Raw genomic sequence first — 22,278 nt, forward strand, 5'->3', positions numbered from 1 at the left:
TTCTCCAAGGTTGCCCACTTAGCAATAAACATAAGGTTTGTCTCTAGCAGTTTTGACACCAGCGCTCTGCTCTTCGCCTCCCCTCCCCCATCACTCACACACCGCGGGGGGGGGGGGGGGGATTGACCTGTCAGGGGCAGAAAGTGAAAGAAACAGCTTGCAAGCTGTACCAGGATTTCTGGGTAATTTGCTTCAAATGAAGAGGACCTCAACCAAGAACAGAAAACGCAGGGACTTGCGGAGCGCGTTTGGGCAGTGTGCCTGCCCCGCTGAAATGTTCTTTTTGCCTCCTGGTCGAGGACCCCCGCCCCAGCCCGCACCGCCCAGGCCATCTCCCTCGCCTTTTCCGTTCTATCCCTGCTCGTGACCCTGCATAAATCCCTCATCATCCACGTTTCTCAGAGCACCCACACCTCGCGGCTGTCGGCTCACGTCCGGGCCTATTCCTGCACCCCCTAATGCCCACGCCGCCCTCAGCACGTGCACGCCCTGCGCCCCTGGCACGCCCTCCTCCCCACCGGGTGTCTGACAGCCGGACAGCGGGATCTGCACAGCAAGTGAAATTCCCGTCGGATCGATAAAGCCGAAGCGCTGGCGGCGACGGGTCGATGGTTTTATCTGTCTCGGCCCCGCCGCGCCCGGCGCGCTGACAGTCGGACCGGCCGGCAAAGGCGTTCAAGGGCAGCCGCACCCGCCGCCCCCTCCCCACGCGCGCCCCCTCCCCGCGGCCACTGCGGCCACCGGACTGCAGGCTGGACCGGCCCCGCCGCCGCCCCTGTGATTTATCTGGATTTTTAATTGGAAAAAATTTGCGAATTAATTGATTTCAGGAACTTGCCAATTAACATTGTAATTGGGTGCGTGATAAATTCCCAAGGAGCGTGTCAGCTCCCTCCGGGCTGACGGGCAGCGTGAGCGAGGGTCCCCAGCCTGGTTGCCCTTGCCCCGCCCGGTGCTGACTCTGGGACGAGCCCGAGGATGGGCAAAGAAGGTTGGGGAAAGACGGAAGCACCTGAGCTCCTCCTGCACTCCATCCACCCCACCCACATTCCTTCTTCCCACCATCAGTATCCTAAACAGAAGGACCGGTTCACCGATGAGGAAACTGATTCCCACCCACCACCACCCCGCCCCCCGCCCCCCAAGGCAGGAGCCGGAAAGTGAGCCTCCTGGATTGGTGACCTGTGACCAAGTCCCCTCCTCCCCAGCTCTCCAGCCCTCTGCTTCCTCCAGGCCGAATTCCTGGCTCCTCTCTCTTTGTTTTCTGTGCTGGCTCCTCCCCTCATCTCTCAACCTGCCCCACTACCCCTTATCACCCTGCCCTTGCCTCCTTTGCCCTCCCTCTCTTGTCTGTTCCTCAGCCTCGCCTGCCCTGAGCCCGTGGGTGCTGCTGCCAGGCTAGCTTCCCAGGTGGTTCTACTTCTGGAACTTTCTAGATGGAGCTCTTCGGCCTTCTGCCTCCAACTACCCAACAACCTAGGCAGGTCCTGTGTATGCTATTGCTGCACACCTGGGGGCTCACAAAAGAAGCAAGGACCTTACAGCTCGTATGCAAAGGAGGCTGGGTTTTCACAAACACAGGCTTGACACACATGTATACAATGTACAAACATTCCATTCCCACACGGCTCAGTGTGTACACACACACACACACACACACACACACACACACTGAAAGAAGCCACCTTCCCAGAGGTGAACATTCCCAGGTACCAAGAGCAGCCACGTGCCCACAGGAAAAGCAGAGTTCTCAGCAGCTCAACACGACCCTTTCCCAAGTTCCTGCCACAGCCCTCCTACACCTCCCCTGAGTCTGTCTCTCCCCTCCTAGAACCTTACTGAACAAGGGCTCCTTATATCCAAGGGCTTGGCTACTCAGAACAAAGCATAACTCTGGGTCAAACACAGAGTCAGAAGGGCCTTCCTCCCATGCAAGGACAGCTACTGAAAGTGGGGATGCAGAAGAGTGGACTAAGACGAAGGAGAAGCCAAAGGACTTACCTAGGGTGCTTACTAGGAAAGAACTGGGATTTGAATGGTTGGGAGTGTGTTAGAGGTAATGTCCACAGTCAGAGAGGAAGCAACAGGTGGGGCTCTGGGTGAGCTAAGGCACCTCTAGGATGGCTTCCGGCTAGGGGCTAGATGTGTGTGTATAGAGAGACAGACACGGACATAAATGGGAGCTCAGGATGGCAGGGCTCTGAGACCTCTCTGTGGTCTCAGAGAGGAAGAAACAGCCCTGGGCATGGAACACTCACAGGCTTAGCTGGTAGGACCTGAGCTCAGACATCTCCCCTATAAAAGCTGGCCCCTGGGCCGGGGAAACAGCCTCCTCTGGGAGGTGCTTTAAAGAGGCTGGAAAAACATCTAAAGGGAGACTGGGTAGCTCCTAAGGAGAGGCGGGGTGTAGAGATGGCAGTGCCCCCACCCCTACTTAAGCCTTATTTAAGGCCGGCCTCGGTGTTTGGTTGGGTAATGAACTAGATAAACAATTCCCCAAATAGATTAAAACGAAGTGTAACTTACAAAGGCGGCTGGTGATGATGGTTTATTCCCGGGCAGTGCACCATTTCTTTATTTCCAAGGATAATTCAGTGTAAATCACCTTAATTAAAAGTGTCAGCCCAGCCCATGAATATTGTACTTAGGAACGCGTTTCCTGGGTCCCAGTTATAATTTAAAACCCATGGATCACTAGGCAGGGAGTGACTGAACAGGGAAGGAAATTGTTGGGGGCGGGCTGTGGAAACAGGGAGGGGTGGGAAGGCAGAGCTGATGGGCTGAGCTGGGCGGTAGCTGGGCTGCTTACAGCTCAGGACCTAGACCTCTCTTCCTCCAAGGCAAGCCACGCATCAGGCTCCCGGGCTCCAGGCTCCAGAAAGCCAAGAAAACTTGCTGTGAAAGGGGTTCGTAGAAGAAAGGGAAGGAGAGGATATTGCTCAGAGCCAGAGCAGGAGGCTGAGGCTGAGCTGGCCCTGTGTAAGCAAGGGAAATAGCTTTGCAAAGAACAGAAGGTGGGCTTGCCAGAGCACAGGCTGGACATCCTGACCCCAAATGACCCCATTCTACTTACCAGCAAAGGAGATGAGCCCAGGACGGGCAAGACCCTGCCCAAAGTTGTACATCAAAGTTCTGCATGCATTAGAGCCTACATAACTTTAGAGAGGGAGCATTCAAAAAAACAAAACAAACAAACAACCCTGGAGTTCCAAACCCTCTATGGATTGTGTGACCACAAAGGTGTCACTTGGTCTTGTCTGTCAACTTTGTCAAGTTTAGGGTGAAATTACATTCACAAGGCCTCTCTGTCTCTGTTGTATACAGTGAGTACACAATACGTTCTTCATTTCTTCAGTTTCTGATCTCACCTTAAGATAAGAGCCAAATCCCAGCCAGGGTCAAGTATGGTGACAGTGTGGATAGCGGACAGCTCACTTTGTAAGCAGGATGGTGATGCTCACGCGTGTTCACTGAATGAATGAAGAAATTAAGAAATGATCAAAGTTATGACTGACAAACCTCAGCTTCCCCCTCTGTATGCCCGGTGCCTACGTCAGAGCCAGTCATAGACCACTAGTGAACACACTGGAACTGAGAGAAGCTTTGCTGCCAGTCCTCTGTAGTCTGTGTTGTTCCTGCTGCAGGGACAGACTGGTGGCTCTATTCTGATTCTCAGACATGGCCCTTGTGCTGTGCAGGCTGGTGGCTTTCGCCCTGCCATGTGCATGTGATCCTTTAAGTGTCTACATCTGTAGGTGTGCGTGTGTCTGGGTGTGGCAGTGCTTTAGAGGTGTCTATCCCTGCATGTGTTCACGTGGACTTTTGTCCGTGAACGGTTCTTCATCCAGTCTGCATGGCTGTTGTGGATTTGTACCATGTCTCTGGAAGTGGCCCTGTGGCCCCGAGCATCGGTATGCATGTCTGAGTCTCTGGGTGTGACTGCCCACATCTATGTGCCTATTGGTAGAATGATGGTCTGTGTATGTGCCTTGAGACCAGGGCTTCTCAACCTCCGCACTATTGACATTTTGGGTCCGATAATTCTCTGTGAGGGGGGCTGTCTGGGATAGTCTAAGTTGTTAAACACCATCCACCCACTAGATGCCAGTAGCAACCCCCGTTCCACACCCAGTTCGAACAATCAGAAATCAATCAATACTATCTCTAGGGGCTTAGAATGTAGCTTAGTCGTGAAACATTTGTCTAGCATATGTTAGGTGCATATGTATATATGTATATATGTACGTATATGTAATTCAGATATTGCCAAGTGTCCCCAGGAGTGCACACATCCCTTATTCCACTGACAGTCACTACTTTAGCCATGTTTGCATTTGATTTTGCTTGCACATCATGCGTTTCTGTCTGGCCTAATGGGTGCCTGAGCACATATGCAGATATTCCTTATGCATATACTCACTAAGTCCATATCTGCTCCGTGTATTCTATTTTCAATGTATCTGTGTCCTTTCATGCTTTCTGGCTATGTGTCTGTGGATGTAGTCTACATGTGCACTTTGTATGTGTGTCTGTGCGGAGTGCCTATGAAAATGGGCTATGTCTGCCTCTGTGTACGCATCAATAACCCTTCTGTGTGCATGTATTTGCGTGCATACATGTGCGCCCGTGGATGCACACGTGCTCGTGTGTGAGCACAGATGCAGCAGTTATAGTGGTGGCAGCGGGCAGGAAGGGGCAGGAACAGGGATATTAATGTTTCTGAAGTGGATCTGATTTGATACGTCTTGTTCCATTGTCAGCATCTGTTTAGCAGGATTTGTAATACTCTGTGGCTCTGGATCACTCATGCTTGGCGTGGGATGTGGCCTTGCATACCAATTTTGTTATTAAACACAGTCCTTGCCTCCCCCACAACCCATCCATCACCTCCCACCCCAGCCCCCGTCTGCTCTGAACTGCCCACCATATTTCAGGGCCCAGCTCCCTCCTGCCTGCCACCCAATGCCGGAGGGCCTGGGGCTGACAAATTGAATCAGGGGGAGATCATTCCTAGCCTAACACAGTTTGCAGCGTGTTGGAGGAAGAATTGACAAGAGTCATGTCAGCCCCATCACCCCAATCCCGTAGGAACTAAGAGCAGGCTAAGAACAGGGAGTGCTGAGGAGGGAGCCCCCAGGACAGAGAATCATCTTCAGGGCTGATTCTAGGTAAAGCCCCTTTCTTCCCATACTTGGTCTGGCACCTGTGTCCCCTCCCAGGGGCCAGCATGGACCTTGGCACCTGGTAGAAGCTGATTTAGGTCCTAGGCCACTGGGTTGTGTGTACTGGATGGAACTAGACCGAGCTGGCTAGACTGTGCCATGGTTGCACATGCCTTCTCTTGGGCTTAGCTTGCTAATCTTGAGAAGATGATGTTGGGTCACCCTGTTCTCTTTCTTTCTTGGCAGCAAAAATTCCCTTCTGAAGGATGCCATGGCTCCGGGCACCCCCAAGGTAGGTGGCCAGTTATGGTTTCCCTCTTGCCCATTCCAACCTAGGCCTACCAAGATGTGGCTCGTCCTGAGAAACAGGCGCTCCCCTTGGATCCCACTGCCGCCTGTGTTCCGATGTCAGCCTAATACCTAGGAATGCTTGGTGTGTTGGGGTGCAGCTGGGGGGTGCAGCATCCATCTGTGGAAAGGATTTTCTGACTTTCTCTTTTTCTAGCTAGGAGAGCGGTGAGAGTCAGAAGTGGCCCCAGGTGACACAGATACTCAATCTGGGGAGATTCAAAGGAGGAAGGTGGGCTGTAAACAGTGAAAGAAAGTGTGGGAACTCAGTACAGACAGAAGCCAGCTCGCTCTCGTTCTCTCTCTCTCTCTCTCTCTCTCTCTCTCTCTCTCTCTCTCTCTCTGTTTCTCTCTCTGTCTGTCTCTCTCTCTCTCTCTGTCTCTCTCTCTGTCTGTCTCTCTCTCTGTCTCTGTCTCTGTCTCTGTCTCTCTCTCTGTCTCTCTGTCTCTCTCTCTCTCTCTCTCTCTCTCTCTCTCTCTCTCTCACACACACACACACACACACACACACACACACACACACTTTATAAAGAGCCAGAGAAGATGATGTTGGGTCCATCTGTGAAGTAGACTTGAGTGGATCAGATGGAGAAAGAGGAAGAGCAAGTATCTCCCCTTAGCCCATGACAGACATGTCTTCCCACCAGCAGCAGATGGGAGAGGAAGAGGCCTCCTCCCTCTGCATGAGGCTGCCCCCTTTCTCTGAAGCCCTCACACTACTACTCCCTGGTGTGTGTCCTGCTGACTGAGAAGCAGGTGTTCAACCTTGGGGAATAGAGTTAGTCAGTGAGCGGGCATGTTGGGGCAATGAGAACAAATACCAAGAACCCCTCAGGGACTCCTGTGCTTTTGAGCAAGATAAAGTAAGGGAGTGGGGGGGGGTCACAGGAGAACATCCAATTCCCTGAGGAAAAACAGTTTCAAAATGACTGACCCACCAGTAGTCCAGTAGGAAACGGGCTGTGAAGGGGGCCCATAGTGACCAGTGACCTTTGAGAGGGTAATTTTGGGAAAAGAAGCCAGTGACAAGTGTCACCTCCATGACTTTGGTCAACCATCCCTTGGGCCTTTAAAGGAGGAGAAGGCAAACTATTTACACTCATTCAAAACTCGCAAAGTCACAGCTAACTTCTACAGGAGGGACAGAGAACCCAGCCCGGCCTGGGTCAAGGCCTGGAAGAAAAGGGGATGGGGAACCAGGCAGCTGTGGACTGGAGGAGGCCGGCAGCCACCCAGGCCTTGCTTGGCCCAGACTACAGTGTTGAATAGTGCAATAATGAAGGTTACGACCAAGCTTCCAGTGCGACCTCTACCTGAGAAGGAGTGGCCGGCTGAGATACTGGAGACCAGAAGGGCTTGTGTTCTAAGGACCAACCCTGACAGAGATGCTCCTCATCCATACCCACCTCTCACAGACACGACCCATAGGTCAGAATGTATATCCTTCTTAAGTCTTAAGCACGGACACTTTCCTGCATCCTCTCTCACTGGCATACCAATCACTAGACGCAGAAAAAGGACCGTTGCTTACCTACTTCCAGACACACGCCCCAAAGCTGAACAATCTCTGCCTTCCCCTTGGCCTTGACCTCAGCTCTAGGGAAGCAGGTCATGTAAGAAAGAGGTAGGAAGCAGAAGGTTGAATGGAATCGAGAGACTAAGAGGACAGGCAGGGAGGAGGGAGGGAGGAGAAGGAGGAGAGGGCGAGGGGCCCTTAGACAAGATTGATGGCCTCGTTGCCATTAAGAAAAAAATTAGCCGGTGGCGGCTATCATATTAAAGGGTGAAGAAGCCGTGAATTATTTTCTTAAAGATCTTATCGCTTACAATGATAATTTTACCTTCCAAAAGGCCACTTTTAATGAGGCGAAGAGCCAGGCAAAAAGTCATGATTTAATGCCAGGATTTTTTTTTTCAAAACACATTTTACTGCTTTTTGGTCCATGTTTAAAAAGCGCCAGTGACCTTTTTTTATTCCGCTTGCCCCAGGTGTAATGCTGGGGCCTCTCAGGGCTTCTAACCTAGAGAGAGACAGAGAAAGACAGAGGAAAGCTTTGTTACTGTGGGGGGGAGGGCACACACTGTGGCACTCTTTTCCTCAACATCTTCCTTGGGATTGGAGAATAGCATTGCCTGACATCTTTCTGGCAGGCCTCCCATGGGGCTTAGGTCAGTGAAGAAGTCCCATTTGGAGCCAATCCCACCCCAGGCCCTCTGCAGCCGCTTCTCTCCTCCAGCTCCTGGGCCATGGGTGCATCAGGACACCCTGGCACATCAGCAGCTGGGGAGCCAGACCCCCTCACTTCCTAGGGTCCTTGCTGGAGGATGAACAGCGTGGCCACCGCATGCGGGTCACATCCTAAGGTTCAGTCAGAGATGAAGGATAAATGACCGCTCCATCTTCCCCAAATTGCTTTCTTTGGGCTGTCACTGGCGATTTGGCATGGTTTTCCAGGCTTGGGAGGACTCCGAGAGAATTGTGTGCTTCCGGCTCAGGACTGTGCAAGCTGAGAGAGGGAGGGGGGAGTGGATTGTTTTTAGGCCTCTGAGCCCCCCATTTGCAGCTGAGCAGGCCTTGGCAAGAGCTGGCTCTTGGGCTGAACATGCCATGTGGTGTTTAGAATTGTGGTGCTCACACACAATTTAAAGTAGACAGTTTATTAATCTAAACTGCAGGCGTATGTAGAAGAGGCCATCCGGGATTGACGGAGGGGGATTAGTTTTGCTGGAGGTTTTTGCTGGGGTCATCACCACAGCGCAGGCCTAAATGGACCCAGCATACATCCCCAGCTACACGCTGGAAACTCATACATACTATTTAATTTACTGTCTCCATAGAGGGGCTGCCATCAGCCTATATTAGGGGCAGGCAAGGTGGCAAGTATGTAGCTTTACCCCCAATATTTCATGTGGGTCCCAGAGCATCTGCCCCTGAAGGAAGAACAAAGCACATCTATTTCAGTCTACTGAGAGTGGGTTCCTAATCCCTCCTTACTGAGGGAGAGTGTAGCAGAAGCAAGGGTCTAGCCAGGTGCAACGGTGCATGCTGCAACCTCAGCACGTGGGGGGCTGTGATAGGAGGACCCCTGGGGGTTCCAGGCCAGCCTGGGCTAAGAGTGAGACACTGTTACAAACAAAATAAATAATCAAGGGTCTATTCCTAGACCTAAGTCCACCCATCCTCTCTCACAACCGGACTTCTGTGCTTGACCACCTCACTCCAGGTTTTTAGCGTAGTCCTCTGTCCCTGTGCCTCCCTCTGTCTCAATTCTAAAGCCCCCTGGGGACTGGGAACTCCTGGGCTCAGAATGCAGCTCTCACCTGGTCTGGGGCCATGTGCTCTTTTCTTCTTCCAGTCCCTCCTGTTGTCTGCTTCCATCAAGAGGGAAGGAGACTCTCCAACCGCTTCCCCACACTCTTCTGCCACGGAGGACCTGCACCACTCAGACAGATACCAGGTGAGGAGGGTGTGGCCGGCATCCGGGTGAGAGATTCAAGTTTGTGGTGCTAACTCCTCCTGAAGAGGCTGGAGCTGTGTGTGATGCCTTATGTCCATTGCTCCTCAGTTAACTTAGAAAGCACAGTCGTCAGGAAATGGGCCTTATTAAGCAGATGGATTTTAGGGTGAGATGCCAGGTTCTTAGGGGCTCTGCTGGATCTGAGCAACTTGAAGAATCCTGTTCATTGCATAGTAGCTTAGGGAATTCTTATCTTGTGAGGAGCCTGGAAGCGTAGGCAGGATCACTGAAGATTTCTGTCCTCAAAAGTCAGATACCTGGAGCCAAAATAAGCACTCGGATCAGGTCCAGGGAGGGAAGCAGACGGGTACTGCCTTTGGGTATCTCAGTCAAACAGGAAGGAAATAAACCTGCTGTCCTAAAAGACCAGAGCAGGGAGGGAACCAAAGAAACTGTACATGGGCTTCCTGAGTAAAAAGGATAGGGACCTTCCTCCAGGAGACTGGGTCTGGGGAAGAGAGCCCTGCTTTTGAGAACCCACCCAGATGGCAGAAAATAAGAGCCCACTCCAAGGGCCATTGGTTTAAGTGGCATCAGGACTTCCCAGGTGTCCAGTCTGAAAGGGAAAAGATCCCACCTGACGTGGAAGGGCAGAACAGCAGGGACTAACAATCTGGGTACACAGCCAGGGTCCCTGTTGACGTCCAGGCATCTTTGGTTGGAACTAAAGAATGGTGTCTTCTCAGAAACTCTTCCCTCCCAGTGGACAGCCTGGCACTGGGATGCCAGGCTTCCAGAGTGGAGTGCCAGTCACAGCTGGAGGCTGGAAATGTGACTCATGACAGAGCACTTGCTTAGCGTGGATCTATCCAGCACCATTCAGAAAAAGAAAGCAAAATTTTCTAGGTCCAGAGTAAGCTAGACCCTGTCCTCCACCGGCACCTCCTCAGTGTGGGGTTAAAATACACAATCCAAGGGGCTGGAGACATGGCTCAGTGGTGAAGAGCACTGGCTGCTCTTCCAGAGGACCCTGGGCTTCCAACCATCTAGAATCCAGCCCCTGGGGATTCAACATCCTCCTCTGGCCTCTGTGGGCTCCACACACATATGGTGTACATGCATACATATATTTATACATGCATATATGTAAAACACCAGTACACATTAAAAATATCCATGCATCCATGGACACCAGTTTGTTTTTAAATTGTGCAAGGTGTGTGTGTGTGTGTGTGTGTGTGTGTGTAGGAGCAACCTTGGGTCCTCTGTAGTGTTCTCTGCTGAGCCATCTCTCCAGCCCCCTTTGAGAGGGATCCCCAGTCGGCTCCTTGAAGACCGCACTGATCAGTCAACAAAATTGGAGGCATAAGTCCTGACTCTAGGGACTTTTGGTGTAAGGTGCCAAAATCCTGTCCACAGAGTTCCCTTCCAAAGGATAGGCAAGGAGAGGCCTGCCCTCAGAGACCTGTCCCCCACCCCCTGCTCCCAGCAGCCTGAACACATGAGGGGGGAGGAGCCACCAAGCAGAAACTCCCTGAGCCCATCCCTGTCCTCAAAATCGCGTTTCTTTTCTTCTCTGTGAAGTCTGAGGAGCGCCTCGAGCCCACACATTTCTATCTGGTATTTATTTGCAGCTGATTCAGGGGGTGTGAAAACGTCCGGAGCACATCCGGGTACCCCTTTCTAGACCCTAAACTGCCTTCCCTACTTTAAGATAGGTTCTCTTCTCACCATGATACCCAGTCTGGCCCCAAACTCACAGTGGTCCTCCTGCCTCTGCTTCTCAAGTGCTAGTATTATAGCTATGTGATGCTGGATACAAACATTTCAGGGTGTTTTTTCAGGAGCGGGGTTTGTTGGTACAGAGTCCCGGAGTATAACTCAAGCTGGCCTCACACTCCATGCAATCCTTTGGCCTCCCGAATTCAAGGATTCCCAAGTTCCTTCTTGGATGACAAATCAGATTAAGCAATTTATAAGCTAAAGTCCAAGCTCCTTGCATAGCACCAAGGCATTCCCTGATTTGGATCCACTTTGTAGTCCTTGCTTCCTTTTGTAAGACTCTGTCCCACAATGTCTTGGCCTCATCCACTGAACTAAAACTGCCCGTACCCTGGACACACCCTCTTCCTCCCTCTCTCTAGACAAGTGGCTTTGACAATCCTTTATCCCACAGATTTCTATTTGTCCATCGACACCCTACTGAAACAGTGTCTCCTCCAAGGAGTCTGCCGAGATTATCTAGCTCTTCTCATGACCCCTTGTGTCCCATGTTTCAGCAGTTATCCTGTATTGTGATCACTCAGACATGTGGCTATTATATACCAACAGACACTATTCCAGCCCCAAATGTGTGGACTTAGCATAAATTAATATTTCCCTTTTTTTCTCTCTCAAACATTTTAAATTATTATATATAGTATTTGGTTTTGTGGTGGCATTTCCCATGTAAGGTGCCTTGTTGATTTTCCTCCTGTCTTCTCTGCAGTCCTCCTGACATGACTTCCACCCCTTGCCCCGTAGTCTCCTTTCTGTAACTCCAGTTCAGGGGATCTAACTCTGTAAGAACAGGGGATCTGTTCTGACCGCTGAGGACACCTCTGAGGTATTCATGGGGTGCACATACATATATATATAAAGGCAAAAACACTCAAAAACATGAAAATAAATACATCTAAAATTGTTTTTTAAAGAATGGAAAATTAAAATGTTCTATATACACATTAATATACGTAATATAATACCTTCCAGATCCACCCATTTGCCTGCAAATTTCATTATTTCATTTTGCTTTACAAGCTGAATAAAATTCCATTGTTGAGGGCTGGAGAGGTGGCTGACAGAGTAAAGAGTTTACTCTGTAAACATGAGGACCTGAGTTTTGGTTCCCAGAACTTCATAAAAAGCCAGACAGCACAGGCTGGTGCCTGTAGCTCCAGGGCTTGGGAGACAGAAGCAGGGGGATCCCAAGGTCTTGCTTATCAGTCAGCTGCCAGGTTCATGAGAGACCATCTCAAAAGACAAAGTGTGGCTGGAGAGATGGCTCAGCGGTTAAGAGCACTGACTCTCTTCCAAAGGTCCTGAGTTCAAATCCCAGCAACCACATGGTGGCTTACAACCATCTGTAATGGGATCCGGTGCATCTGAAGACAGCTATAGTGTACTTATATATACTAAATAAATAAATCTTTAAAAAATAAAAATAAATAAATAAAGTAGAGCTAGAAGAAACACTCATCATTGATCTTTGGCCTACATACACACCCATACACTTCAATAGTGTATAGAATACATTTTAATTTTCCACTCTGCAAATTTTTTTAGGTTTACTTTTATGTATTGAGTGTTTTTGCCTTTATATATATGTATGTGCACCATGTGAATACCTGGTGTCCTCAGAGGTCAGAACAGGGAGTCAGATCCCCTGGGACTGGAGTTACAGATGGTTGTAAGCCACCACATGGGTGCTGGGAACTGAACTTGGGTCCTCTACAAAAACAATTCCTTTTAAGTGCTGAGCCATCTCTCCAGCCCCTCATTATCCATTCTTGTTGATGGACATTTAGGCTGATTCCATTTCTTTGTTACTGTAAATAATGCAGCAGTAATCGATGCGCAGGTGTGTCTGAGATGCCTGCCTGACTAGCCCTTCCCTGTTTACACTGCTCATTCAGAACTGGCCTCCCCACAGGTTCACAGTTATACTGCCCCTGGTTAGTGTCCTGCCCACATTACATTTCCTCTCCCCCTCCCTCTTTCTTTGAGACAGAAGGACAATGGGATTTGAATCTCATGCATGCTAGGCAACCACTCTGGCTAAGTGAGCTACCTCTCACCTTCTAGTCTTAGCAGATGCTAGAAGTGTCCCACGAAAACAGTGGCCAAAGCTGCAAGACTTCGTGAAACCAGAATCTGGACGTTACACAGCATCAATTCCATCAGTATCTACTGGGCAAAGCCAGACCCAAAGTCAGCCTTCCAGTAGTGTGTGTGTGTGTAAATGCTGTTCTGGAGCAAACCCACAAAGAACAGCGACCACATTTACTCTCTCACAGTGAATCAGACTCTTAACTAGACTTGGAGTTCTCCAAAGCAAAGACCTTGTCTTAGCCTTCCTTGGTTCAGATGTTTATCTGGTTCTACTCCTGCCCAGCCCAGTGTCCTTGCCTTCATTATGGCCGAGTTTAAATGTGATGAAAAGGGAAGATGTAAGTTTCCAAGGACTGTGAAAGGAAAATCACACAAGTTCCACGGAGAGAATAATGACAGAAAAGGGGTAGAAGTTCCTCTTGGAGCTCAAGAAAGAAAAGATAAACTGTTAGATATTTGAGTTTGCCCAAATGATAAAAGATAGATAAAGGCCATGCTGTGTGTTAAGCTCATATGGGATAGTGTGTTGAGGGGCCTGTTTAAAGTTCAGTCTCATTGAAAAGGCACATGCTCCCAGAATTAAAGCTAACCGCTCCCTTGGATGTGTTTCTGGAAAGTGAAATTGGCAGGATGTGAAACTGGAAACTAGCTGGGTCTCTCCTGTCCTTTTCTGCCATGCTGGACAAGGATGCTGGCCTTTAAAGATCACTGACAGCTGGGCATTACCGTCTACCTAGGAGGCTGAGATGGGATGGGTCGTAAGCTGAAGCCAGGTTGGGCTCAGGTTCAAGGTTCAACTTAGGCCCTGTTTCAAACTGAAATAATGAAAGGTGATGGCTGTGTAGCTCAGTAGTAGACCATTTGCTTAGCACATTCAAGGCCCCGTTTTGGTTCAGTCCCTTACACTGGAAAACAAACAGATCACTGAATTAGGCAGAGGGTTTGGATCCCTATACATTTAACCCCTGCTGACTGTCTAACCCACTTCAACCGTGATGCTGCTTTACCGTCAGGGCAACTCTACGATCTAGAATTCACGGTCTCCAGACTTTCCTAGTAATATAGCCTGTGAGAAACAAGCTAAACTTTGAAACAGAGGCTATATGTCCCGTATGCTAGACTGTCCCTAGGTTAGTCCAGATTTCCATCACTGTTCCCTCAAGTGAACAAGAGAATCTGGTTAGTCCAGATTTCCATCACTGTTCCCTCAAGTGAACAGTTTATTTTGGCTCCTGGTTGGCCTTGTTGCTTTGGGTCTGCATTGGCACAGAAGACTTCTCACTAGGCCCTACCTCTTCCAGGTTCTACCACCTCCCAAGATAACTAAGCCAGAGACCAAGCCTTTAACACATTGACCTTTAAGGGATATTCTGTATTCCAGCTCTGGCAATTCCCCAGCTCTTCGTTGGCCTAGGCCTTACCTCATGCTGACATCTATATCTCCGTCATGCCAAACCTATGTTTGGTGACTAGACAGAGATGAGCTGCTTTCCAAGAAAAGAAACATTTAAATAGTGAAAATACATAGGATCAGAAGAAAGCTAAGGAACTTTCTGAGAAAACTCAGACGACAAATGGGGCACAAAAAAAAAAAAAAAAGGAGCCTTGCCGGAGGCATGGAGCAGTGGCTATCTCAGAGCACAGAGATATCTGAGCCAGAGCACAGTGTTCAAAAGATCTATAGGTAGCTTTACCTGGCTGTCGGGAGAAAGGATGGGATAGGTACAACAGACTAGAGAAGCAGGCAGGGCAGGGCAGAGCAGGTGGGTAAAGTTGCAGATTTTCTCTGTGGCAAGTCCTTGAAAGATTTAAAGAAAAAGAAACACGTTAATTTTGCACAAAAGATGTAGAGTGAAGGACTGGTTTTAGGGAGGGACACTGGATGTCAAGAAGTGAGGCAGCGAAACACCTGCGACTGAGAGCTAATATAAACTAAACGTTTGAAAACAAGGTAGTCACTGAAGACATCCTGAGGGGTGTCCTCCTATAGCTAGGAGGCATTTTAGGTTCTGAGTTTGCCCAAATGAGTCTTACCAGCTCCGGAGCCCACCAACCCAAATGTATACAAGTGAAAAGCAGGGTAGAGGTGCATACAGTCTTACAGCAGGCAAGCTTCAGGTTGTGTGGGAGATAGACCAGAGATGCTGATAAAAAAAAAAAATTGAATATCTAAAGGAGGATTCCCAAGATCCAGAAGATTCAGTGTGAGGGATGGATGCTGTTAAGGTAAATCAAAGGTAACAGCTAGAGCAGGCTTCAACAGGTGATACTGGGAACCCAGAAGAAAGGCCTAGTCGGGATCGCTATTAGCCGGATGGGCAGCTGATGCTTATGGGAACTTCAGAAAAGGCCTGAGGAATGAGATTGTAGGGGCTCCTGCCCTGGGCTAGAGGCGTGAGGAAGTCTTCCCGTTGGCATTGGTGGAGATAGGCCCCGCAGATAACCGGGAATTGCTACGCTTTCTCCTCGGAAAAGCATCCCTTTGGAGGTGCTGTCCTGGGCCCGCGCGCCAAAAGCAGAAGCCCGGGGCCGATGTCAGGGGAGGAAGGAGCGTGGTGTGGTGGGAAGCACCAGTGGGCGGTCCAGGCTGGGGCGGAGAGTCCTTAGGGGTAGGAGGGGCCGGAGGGGGCCGGCCCCAGCAGGTAGCTAACCGCCCTGCGAGCCGCAGTTTCCTTCCCCGGGTCTGCCCACCCCCAGCCCCAGCCCCCCCAGCCCGTGAACTTTCACCTCCGGCGCGTTACGGCGACGGCTCACGTGATCAGGGCCAACATGGCCGCCGCCGGTGCTGGGAGCTGAGGTGCCGCCGCCGCCGGGCAGCCGGGGGGAATCCGCCCGCATCGCCGCCCTTGCCGGCCGGGCTGCCGCGGAGCCCAAAGCGCCGGAGGCTGGGGCTGGGGCGGCACCGCGGGGCGGCCTCGGGCTCCCGTTAGAGCAGCCCGGGCGGCTATGCCGAGGGCCCGGAGCGACCGGCGGAGCAGGGGGGCCGACGGGAGGGAGGAAGTAGGTTTGTTTACGGGCTGTTTGGGGCGGGGCGGGCCTGGATGAGGGTAGGGGACCGGGGTAGGGACCGGGACTCCTGGCCGCGTGTGACGCTCTCCTCTCTCTTTTTGCATCTGCCCGGGATTTGCTCCCAGACCTTCCTGCGAGTGCGAGCCAACCGGCAAACCCGACTGAATGGTGAGTCCGGTCCGGCCCCTCCCTCCGCCCCACCCCCGGCCTCCTCCCTCCTCCACTGCCCGCAGCTCCTGGCTTGCCTGGGTCTCTTCATCATCGGGCCAACTGACTTCTTGGCAGTCCCAGCGGCTGAGAGTGCAAACCAAGGCTGCCGCCCTCAGTTTCCCCGTCTGTCTAATGGAGGGTTACGGGACTCGGCTCGTGCCCAAGCCTCTCTAAAGGGCCGAAAGAACCCTGGGGGACAATAAGTGTCGGAGAATGAGGAACAAGCGACACAATTGCACTCGGGAGCTCAGCTTTGAATTTGCAGACTGCTGGGACCTCACTATACAAGTCGGCAGGACGCTGAGAATGTTTTTCTTCTAGTTTTTAATCAGTGCCCAGTAGTGTGAATGCAGCCTCTCTGCTGAGACTTGACAATGCAATGCGATCTGGAGTTCCCACGGCAACAGAACTAACTCGTCCCAGGGCTCTTTGAGTTATCAGTCGGCCCACATTTCACAAAGGTGATCAGCGTGGGCTCGACAGCTCTTAGAGGCCTTTTCTGAAAGCAGGCCGCGTATGCACTACCTGTCGGTCCCCCTTTTGGATTCAAACCTCTGGAGCATTCCTGTTTGCCGAACACAATTGAATGGTCCAGCTTTTTTGTGCTGACTGAGGTGTGGTGTAAGTTGGGGTTCGCTGTAAAGGGCTTAGGGTCTCTGGGCCAGCTGGTGAGTAAGAGCGTGGATGTTTAAGATCCCCAGCCCTTACCATTTGATTGTCACCTCTAAGCTTAGCCCAGTGCGGAAAAAAAAGAAGAGTACTCATTGTAGAAAGTCTCAGCGCATAAGAGAGGAAAATACTACACGGTCTATAAATAAGGAAGCTGAGGCTCTGGAAGTTGAAGATCATTTGTTTCACATCACCAAATTAGTGTAGCTGAGCCGTGATTAAAGGTTGGTTATCCCTAAAACCTGCTGCTGCGGCCATGTCAAGTGCTTTCACTCATAGAGACAGCTTTAGGGACTGAACTAAACTCCCTACCACATTAAGAGAACCTTGTACCTTGTTCAGGGCTTACAAGAATGGCGAGGGTAGAGCCAAGGCTGCCTTGCTGGCCTAGGAATTTCCATGTGAAACCCAGCCCATTGGGGTAGTTGTCTGGCACTGCAAGGATTCCTCTGCTGACCTGAGTGTTCTGGTCAAGGAGACCATCTGGTAGGACGATACTCAATCATTTCTTCATTCAGTGATAGAATCTTTTGTTTTTGTTTTGAGATGAGCCCCCACCCCACCCCCCGCACCCCACTTAGCCCAGGCTAGCCTGGAACTTACAGCACTCCTTCAGCCTCAGCCTCCCAAGTTGTAGGTTCACAGGCACATTGAGCCACCAAATCCCGATTCAGTTACTAAGTTTTACAGAGTCAGCCTCTTACTTTCAGACTGGATGGGACTGTCCGAGACCTTTGTGGGCACACTACTCCACACTGCATTTCCAAAAACTTCTTGGACCTTCGCCCCGTGCCTTTCTGATGTCTTGCGTGCTTTTTGTCCCTAGCCCTGCAGTGTCAAGCCTACCTATGCCTAAAATTCAAAGCAGGGATCTGCGTCTATATGAACAAAGGGCCCAGAATATAGTCACATCTCTATAGTAGAAACATGGGAAATTGGAGAGATGAGTTAGACTCCAGACCTAGGTTCTAAAGTTCATGTGCAGCTCTTTTGGCTTGGTAGGTTTCCCTTTGGCTTGGCTCTTTTTAGTGCTGTTCTGCCCTTAGAAAAACTCCCTACCTCAGATCCTAAACCGGCATGAACGGAGCCCTAGCTGGAACAGACTCACCAGTAAGGCTGAGGTGGGAAGGCTCTTGGTACAAGGGAACATCCTAGGCTGTAGAGTCAGGCCTAGTTTCTTGCTTTGCCTTTGATACTTTTGGCGTACTTTCACATGTTCCTTGTAAGGTCTCTTCATCTGTTAAAATGTGGGAAGATAACCTTAGCTTCAGGATGTAGATGTAATGAACCTGTCTGTGAGGTACTGGCTCTTAGACCACCACACAGGAGACCCTCCAGCCTTTAGCATACAGACTGACCTGTGGTTCCCTCCCCTGACCTCTCAGTAGTAAGCCTTCCCCTGTTTGACAAGTCCCCTCACCTTGCCACCATCAGTCTGGCCTCACAGTGGCCATCACTTAGCCTGCTGTTGCATTCTGGGAGTGGCAAAAGGGAAAGAATCTCTTGCTTTGACCCCTTCCTGCTTCAATGACAGGAGGGCTGCAGAGAAGGATTAGTGAGCTAATTAGAAATGATTGCATCTCTCAGCATTAATTAGCAGTGCTGTGGGCTTGCAGTGTGCACTTTGGAACTGAGTCCCCTTTGGGACAGCATGGCAGGCAGGCCTCTGCCTCTGGGGCCTGCCAGCCCTCTGTACTGATTAGAGGTGATGGGACAGGTTTGGGTAAACACTGTAAGGCCTGCCCTCTCCAGGTACCCTGGGTCCTCTGACCTGCCTGCCCAAAGTCTAGCCCAGACTCTATACTTTTACAACTGAGCCTCAGTGTCTTTTCTTTTAAAATGGGATCAGTAGCGACATTCGAGATACTGCTCTTGTCTTCATCTTAAGAGGTATGCTAGGTGCCATACTTCGGGGCATTGGCCCTGGGACAAAGGGAGCTTCTAAAGGGTGAGTCAGTTAGATCAATTCAAGCTTCGGCGTAGCCTGGGATTCTAACCAGAAAGCTGCTGTGAGTAAGTGGTCTTGTGGGGACATGCATGACTACACGGACTATCTCCGCCTGCTGGACTCACTGCGCACTGCAGCTTGGAAGGGTGTGCTGCTCTTGAGTAGACACTTCCTTGCCCACCAAGGAGCAAGTCCGGGCCCCTGAGGACAGCAGGCACCGAACAAAAGGCCGATGGCCGGCAGCAGGACAGGGTGTGTCAGCTCTCCTGTGATACTCTAGTATGGAGCTACAGTGAGCATCCGCTTATTTTTGTGCCTTATTTTCTGTTTGTCCATGCAGCTCGGATTGGGAAAATGAAACGGAGGAAGCAAGATGAAGGGCAGGTATGTCCCCTGTGCAGCCGCCCCCTGGCAGGATCGGAGCAGGAGATGAGTAGGCATGTGGAGCACTGCCTGGCTAAGGTAGAGGGGCTGTGGCCGCCCACCTCCCTTCCTCCCCTCCCCTGACACTTGCTGCTGACTGCACCTCATCTCTGGGCTCCTGGGCTCTCCCTGGGCTCTCAGCAGCCACTCTGCTCTTGGCTCTCCTCTGCTTTCATTCCCACTCACTCACTCCCTGTTTGGGCTCCCGTGGAAAATTCTGGGGAAGAGGCCCAGGTCTTTGATTGCCATATTGAGTGTATTTCACGGGAGCCCTTTGGTATCCTGAGCAGGGGCTAGGGCTGTGCCTTCCTTGCAGGCTGTGGGAGCTGTAGGGATGGGTGGCCTGGGCGCTGCATGACCCTGCTCTGCTCTTCACAGAGGGAAGGCTCCTGCATGGCTGAAGATGATGCTGTGGACATCGAGCATGCGGACAGCAACCGCTTTGAGGAATATGAGTGGTGTGGGCAGAAGCGGATACGGGCCACCACACTCCTGGAAGGTGGCTTCCGAGGTATAAAGCAGCTGACAACTTGGGTGGTGGCACTCTGGTGACCAGGTCACTTCTGGTAGCTGGTCATCATTTCCACCACGTGGGAGCTCTTGCTCGTGGGGCTCCTTTGTGACCGTGCTGCCTGCCTGTGATGTGCATATTAAAGTGGTTGTATTTGGGTGGGGAAATGGAATTGTGAGGCTGCAAGCTAGCAGTGACGAGGGGGGCTCTCAGCCTCGGGTGATGCATTGAAGGTGACAGCCAAGCCGCCTTAGCACCTGCATAAAATATTAAAGGGACGGTTATGCATTTATCACTCCATCCCTCTTAAGGCTGATAAATGAGAATCCAGCAACCTGCTGTACACCTCCAGCACTAGGGGCCCTCAGGGCTTCTAGGCAAACACATTGCATTTTCCTCCTCCTCCTCCCCAGCTCTGTGTCAGGGAAATCAGTTACAGAGGAGAGAGTGAGTTATGGCAAAATTTGACCTCCCATGAGCTTCATTGGTGAATCTAATTTTAGCTCTGATCCCATCTCTTCTCCCATGGCGCCCTCTGCCCTGAAGGAAGAGGGGCCTGGGCTCAGCTGCTCCCTGCTTCCCTTGGGCTCTCCCCAATCGCTGCCAAAGAGTCTTCAGGGCCCTACCCATCTCTGCTCCCTTCCTAGCTCCTGAGACAAGGGTTGGCTCCCTAGATGAGACAGAAGAATTGGTTAGGTGCCCAGGGTCAGTGTCCTCTTGTCAAGCTCTGTCGCCATGGGTAAGAGAAAGAGGTACCTGCTTCTTGGCTTCTAGCTCTTTCCTCTTTCCTGTAAAGCACAGCTGGCACTGCAGTTTGTGGTCATTAAGAGAGCCAGGCTGCATCCCATCTGCCTCCTGTTTTTCTGGGCAACACCCTTGAGGTGGCTACTGTGTGTGGTCTTTGGGGGATCTCACAGCAGGCTCGAAGGAGGGCCTTTGCCTCCATAGAGCCATGACACCTGGGCTCGGGCTGAGATCAAGTCTCTGCAGTGCCATCCAGTGCAGATGGGCACTGTGCCTCTGAGCTTGTTGCATGGTGCCCACCAGTCTGAAGACAAGTCAGGAGGGTTAAACCAGACGGCTGCCACCCTTAGTTGTCATTGCACAGAGCATTTCTGTCCTGGGGCTCTAGCAGGTCTGAAGCCTCTCAGGAATGAAGGCTGGCGCTCATGAGCCCAGGACTGATGCACATGGGTGCTAGGGTGTGTGACCAGGTGTGGAAGGCAGTCCCGCTGAGTCAGTTCTGGAAGACTGTTCTGGACTAGCTCTGCTGTCAGTGGCAGCTCTTCACACCAGCTGCAGCTGCTGCTTGCTGCTTAGGTTTCTAGGCACGGAATAGGACCCTGTGGCTCCTGGGCTCCTGGAGTGTCTGAATGGGTCAGGCTGCACAGGGCCCACTGCTTAAGCAAAGCCATTTCTGCATGGGATGTGCCAGCAGATGGGTGTGAGAGGCTCTTGGGCCTCGGGTAGGTATCATCTTTCTGGGTGTGTTTACACTGCGAGGTTGATCCTTTCAAGAATTCCTGAGGAGAGTTCAAAGAGGGCTTTTCTTTGAGCGATTTGGAGAGCGAGAATGAGACTTGAAGAGGGAATGGGGCCGGAGGGGCCTTTATCTGCAGAGAATTGCTCCAGCTTTCCTGATAGAAGCTGCTGCCGCCTCTTAAACAGCTTAGTGCAGTCAAAAGACAGGCTGACTTGAAAGGCTGTTTTACAGCGAGATCAGCGGGGGCCATGAGGCAGAGAGTGGAGCCTCCTCAGTGGGAGGGGCTATCAAAGAGAGGCCCTGGCTGATCCTGACTGCCTCTGCCCCTGAAGCCCATCTGCAAAAGCTGGCCATCTGTCAGCCGACCCTCCCTGGCCAGGACCAATAGGCCCAACTCTTGGGGGGTTGGGTGTGGCCCTGCCAGGCTGCCGGTGTCAGTGCAGTGCATTGATCGCCCGCCGGGCGGGCTGGGCTGCAAGCTGGGCAGCTCCTGCTTAATGTGATTGAAAGGCAGTTAAAATGGCGGTGACCTTTTCAGGAGGAATTAGATTGCCTGCCAAGACCGGTTAGAGGGAGTGATAACGCCAGCCGAAGAAGCTGCCCAGCCGACTTCAGAGAGAGGGAGGCAGAGGCAGGATGAGCAGGAGAGTAGCGAGGCCCATTTAAGCTGTACTGTGCGTGCTGACAGAGCAGAGATTGCTGTCCTTGTTAGATATGAAAGAATTGAAGAACTGTGATAAGTCCGTGTATCCCTTCATTCCCCTGTCCCTCCTCCCAGACTAGGGTCCCTTCGTCATCTTCAACAGAGCTTCCTACATGGGTCAGACCAGCTGCCTTGAATGTAATCTAGGCGGTGGTCAAGCAAGAGTCATGGTGAAGACACTTGGCTCAGAAGAACAGGCTGTGAGCTTGAAAGCCTGGGGTTAATGACAAGGAGGGTCAGTGTCTCAGGACAAAAGAGAGCAAGAGAACGTCGAGGGAGGTCGGTCTACAAATAGATTCTTATTTATTTAGAGATGAGATCTCACTATGTCACCCCAGCTGACCTGGAACTTGCTGTGTAGACCACACTGGCCTCAGACTCGAGTTTCATCTGCCTCTGCCTCCCAGTACAAACAGATTAAGAAACAGAAATAAAGCCTGAGGAAATGAGGAAAGTCTTGTAGAGAGCCCCTCGTCTGACCCTC

General features: G+C 51.3%; 1 protein-coding gene and 1 long non-coding RNA gene across 10 annotated transcripts in view; one reads left to right on the forward strand and one right to left on the reverse strand.

The window, feature by feature from the left end:
- Positions 1–22,278, forward strand: part of Rnf220 (ring finger protein 220) — a 219,011-nt gene that overhangs the window by 185,553 nt on the left and 11,180 nt on the right. For 2 of the 9 annotated variants that reach the window (XM_085839046.1, XM_021159692.3), the window contains exons 3-7: positions 5,409–5,454; positions 8,867–8,968; positions 15,973–16,015; positions 19,015–19,136; positions 19,476–19,608. In XM_085839046.1, the coding sequence (XP_085695172.1) occupies positions 5,409–5,454; positions 8,867–8,968; positions 15,973–16,015; positions 19,015–19,136; positions 19,476–19,608 (446 nt within the window). Of the gene's footprint in view, positions 1–5,408; positions 5,455–8,866; positions 8,969–15,603; positions 15,843–15,972; positions 16,016–16,043; positions 16,726–19,014; positions 19,137–19,475; positions 19,609–22,278 lie in introns of those variants that run through there. The other 7 variants (XM_029476301.2, XM_021159694.3, XM_021159693.3 and 4 more) reach the window with 7 other exon arrangements.
- Positions 7,450–13,750, reverse strand: LOC115030874 (uncharacterized). Its single transcript, XR_003836451.2, has 3 exons — positions 12,805–13,750; positions 8,832–9,285; positions 7,450–8,017 (listed from the first exon to the last, which is right to left on the reverse strand). It is a non-coding gene; the product is annotated as an uncharacterized LOC115030874 (long non-coding RNA).

The sequence above is a fragment of the Mus caroli genome, unplaced genomic scaffold (assembly GCF_978045245.1).
Source record: "Mus caroli unplaced genomic scaffold, Mus_caroli_1 scaffold_6, whole genome shotgun sequence".
Lineage (NCBI taxonomy): Eukaryota > Metazoa > Chordata > Mammalia > Rodentia > Muridae > Mus > Mus caroli.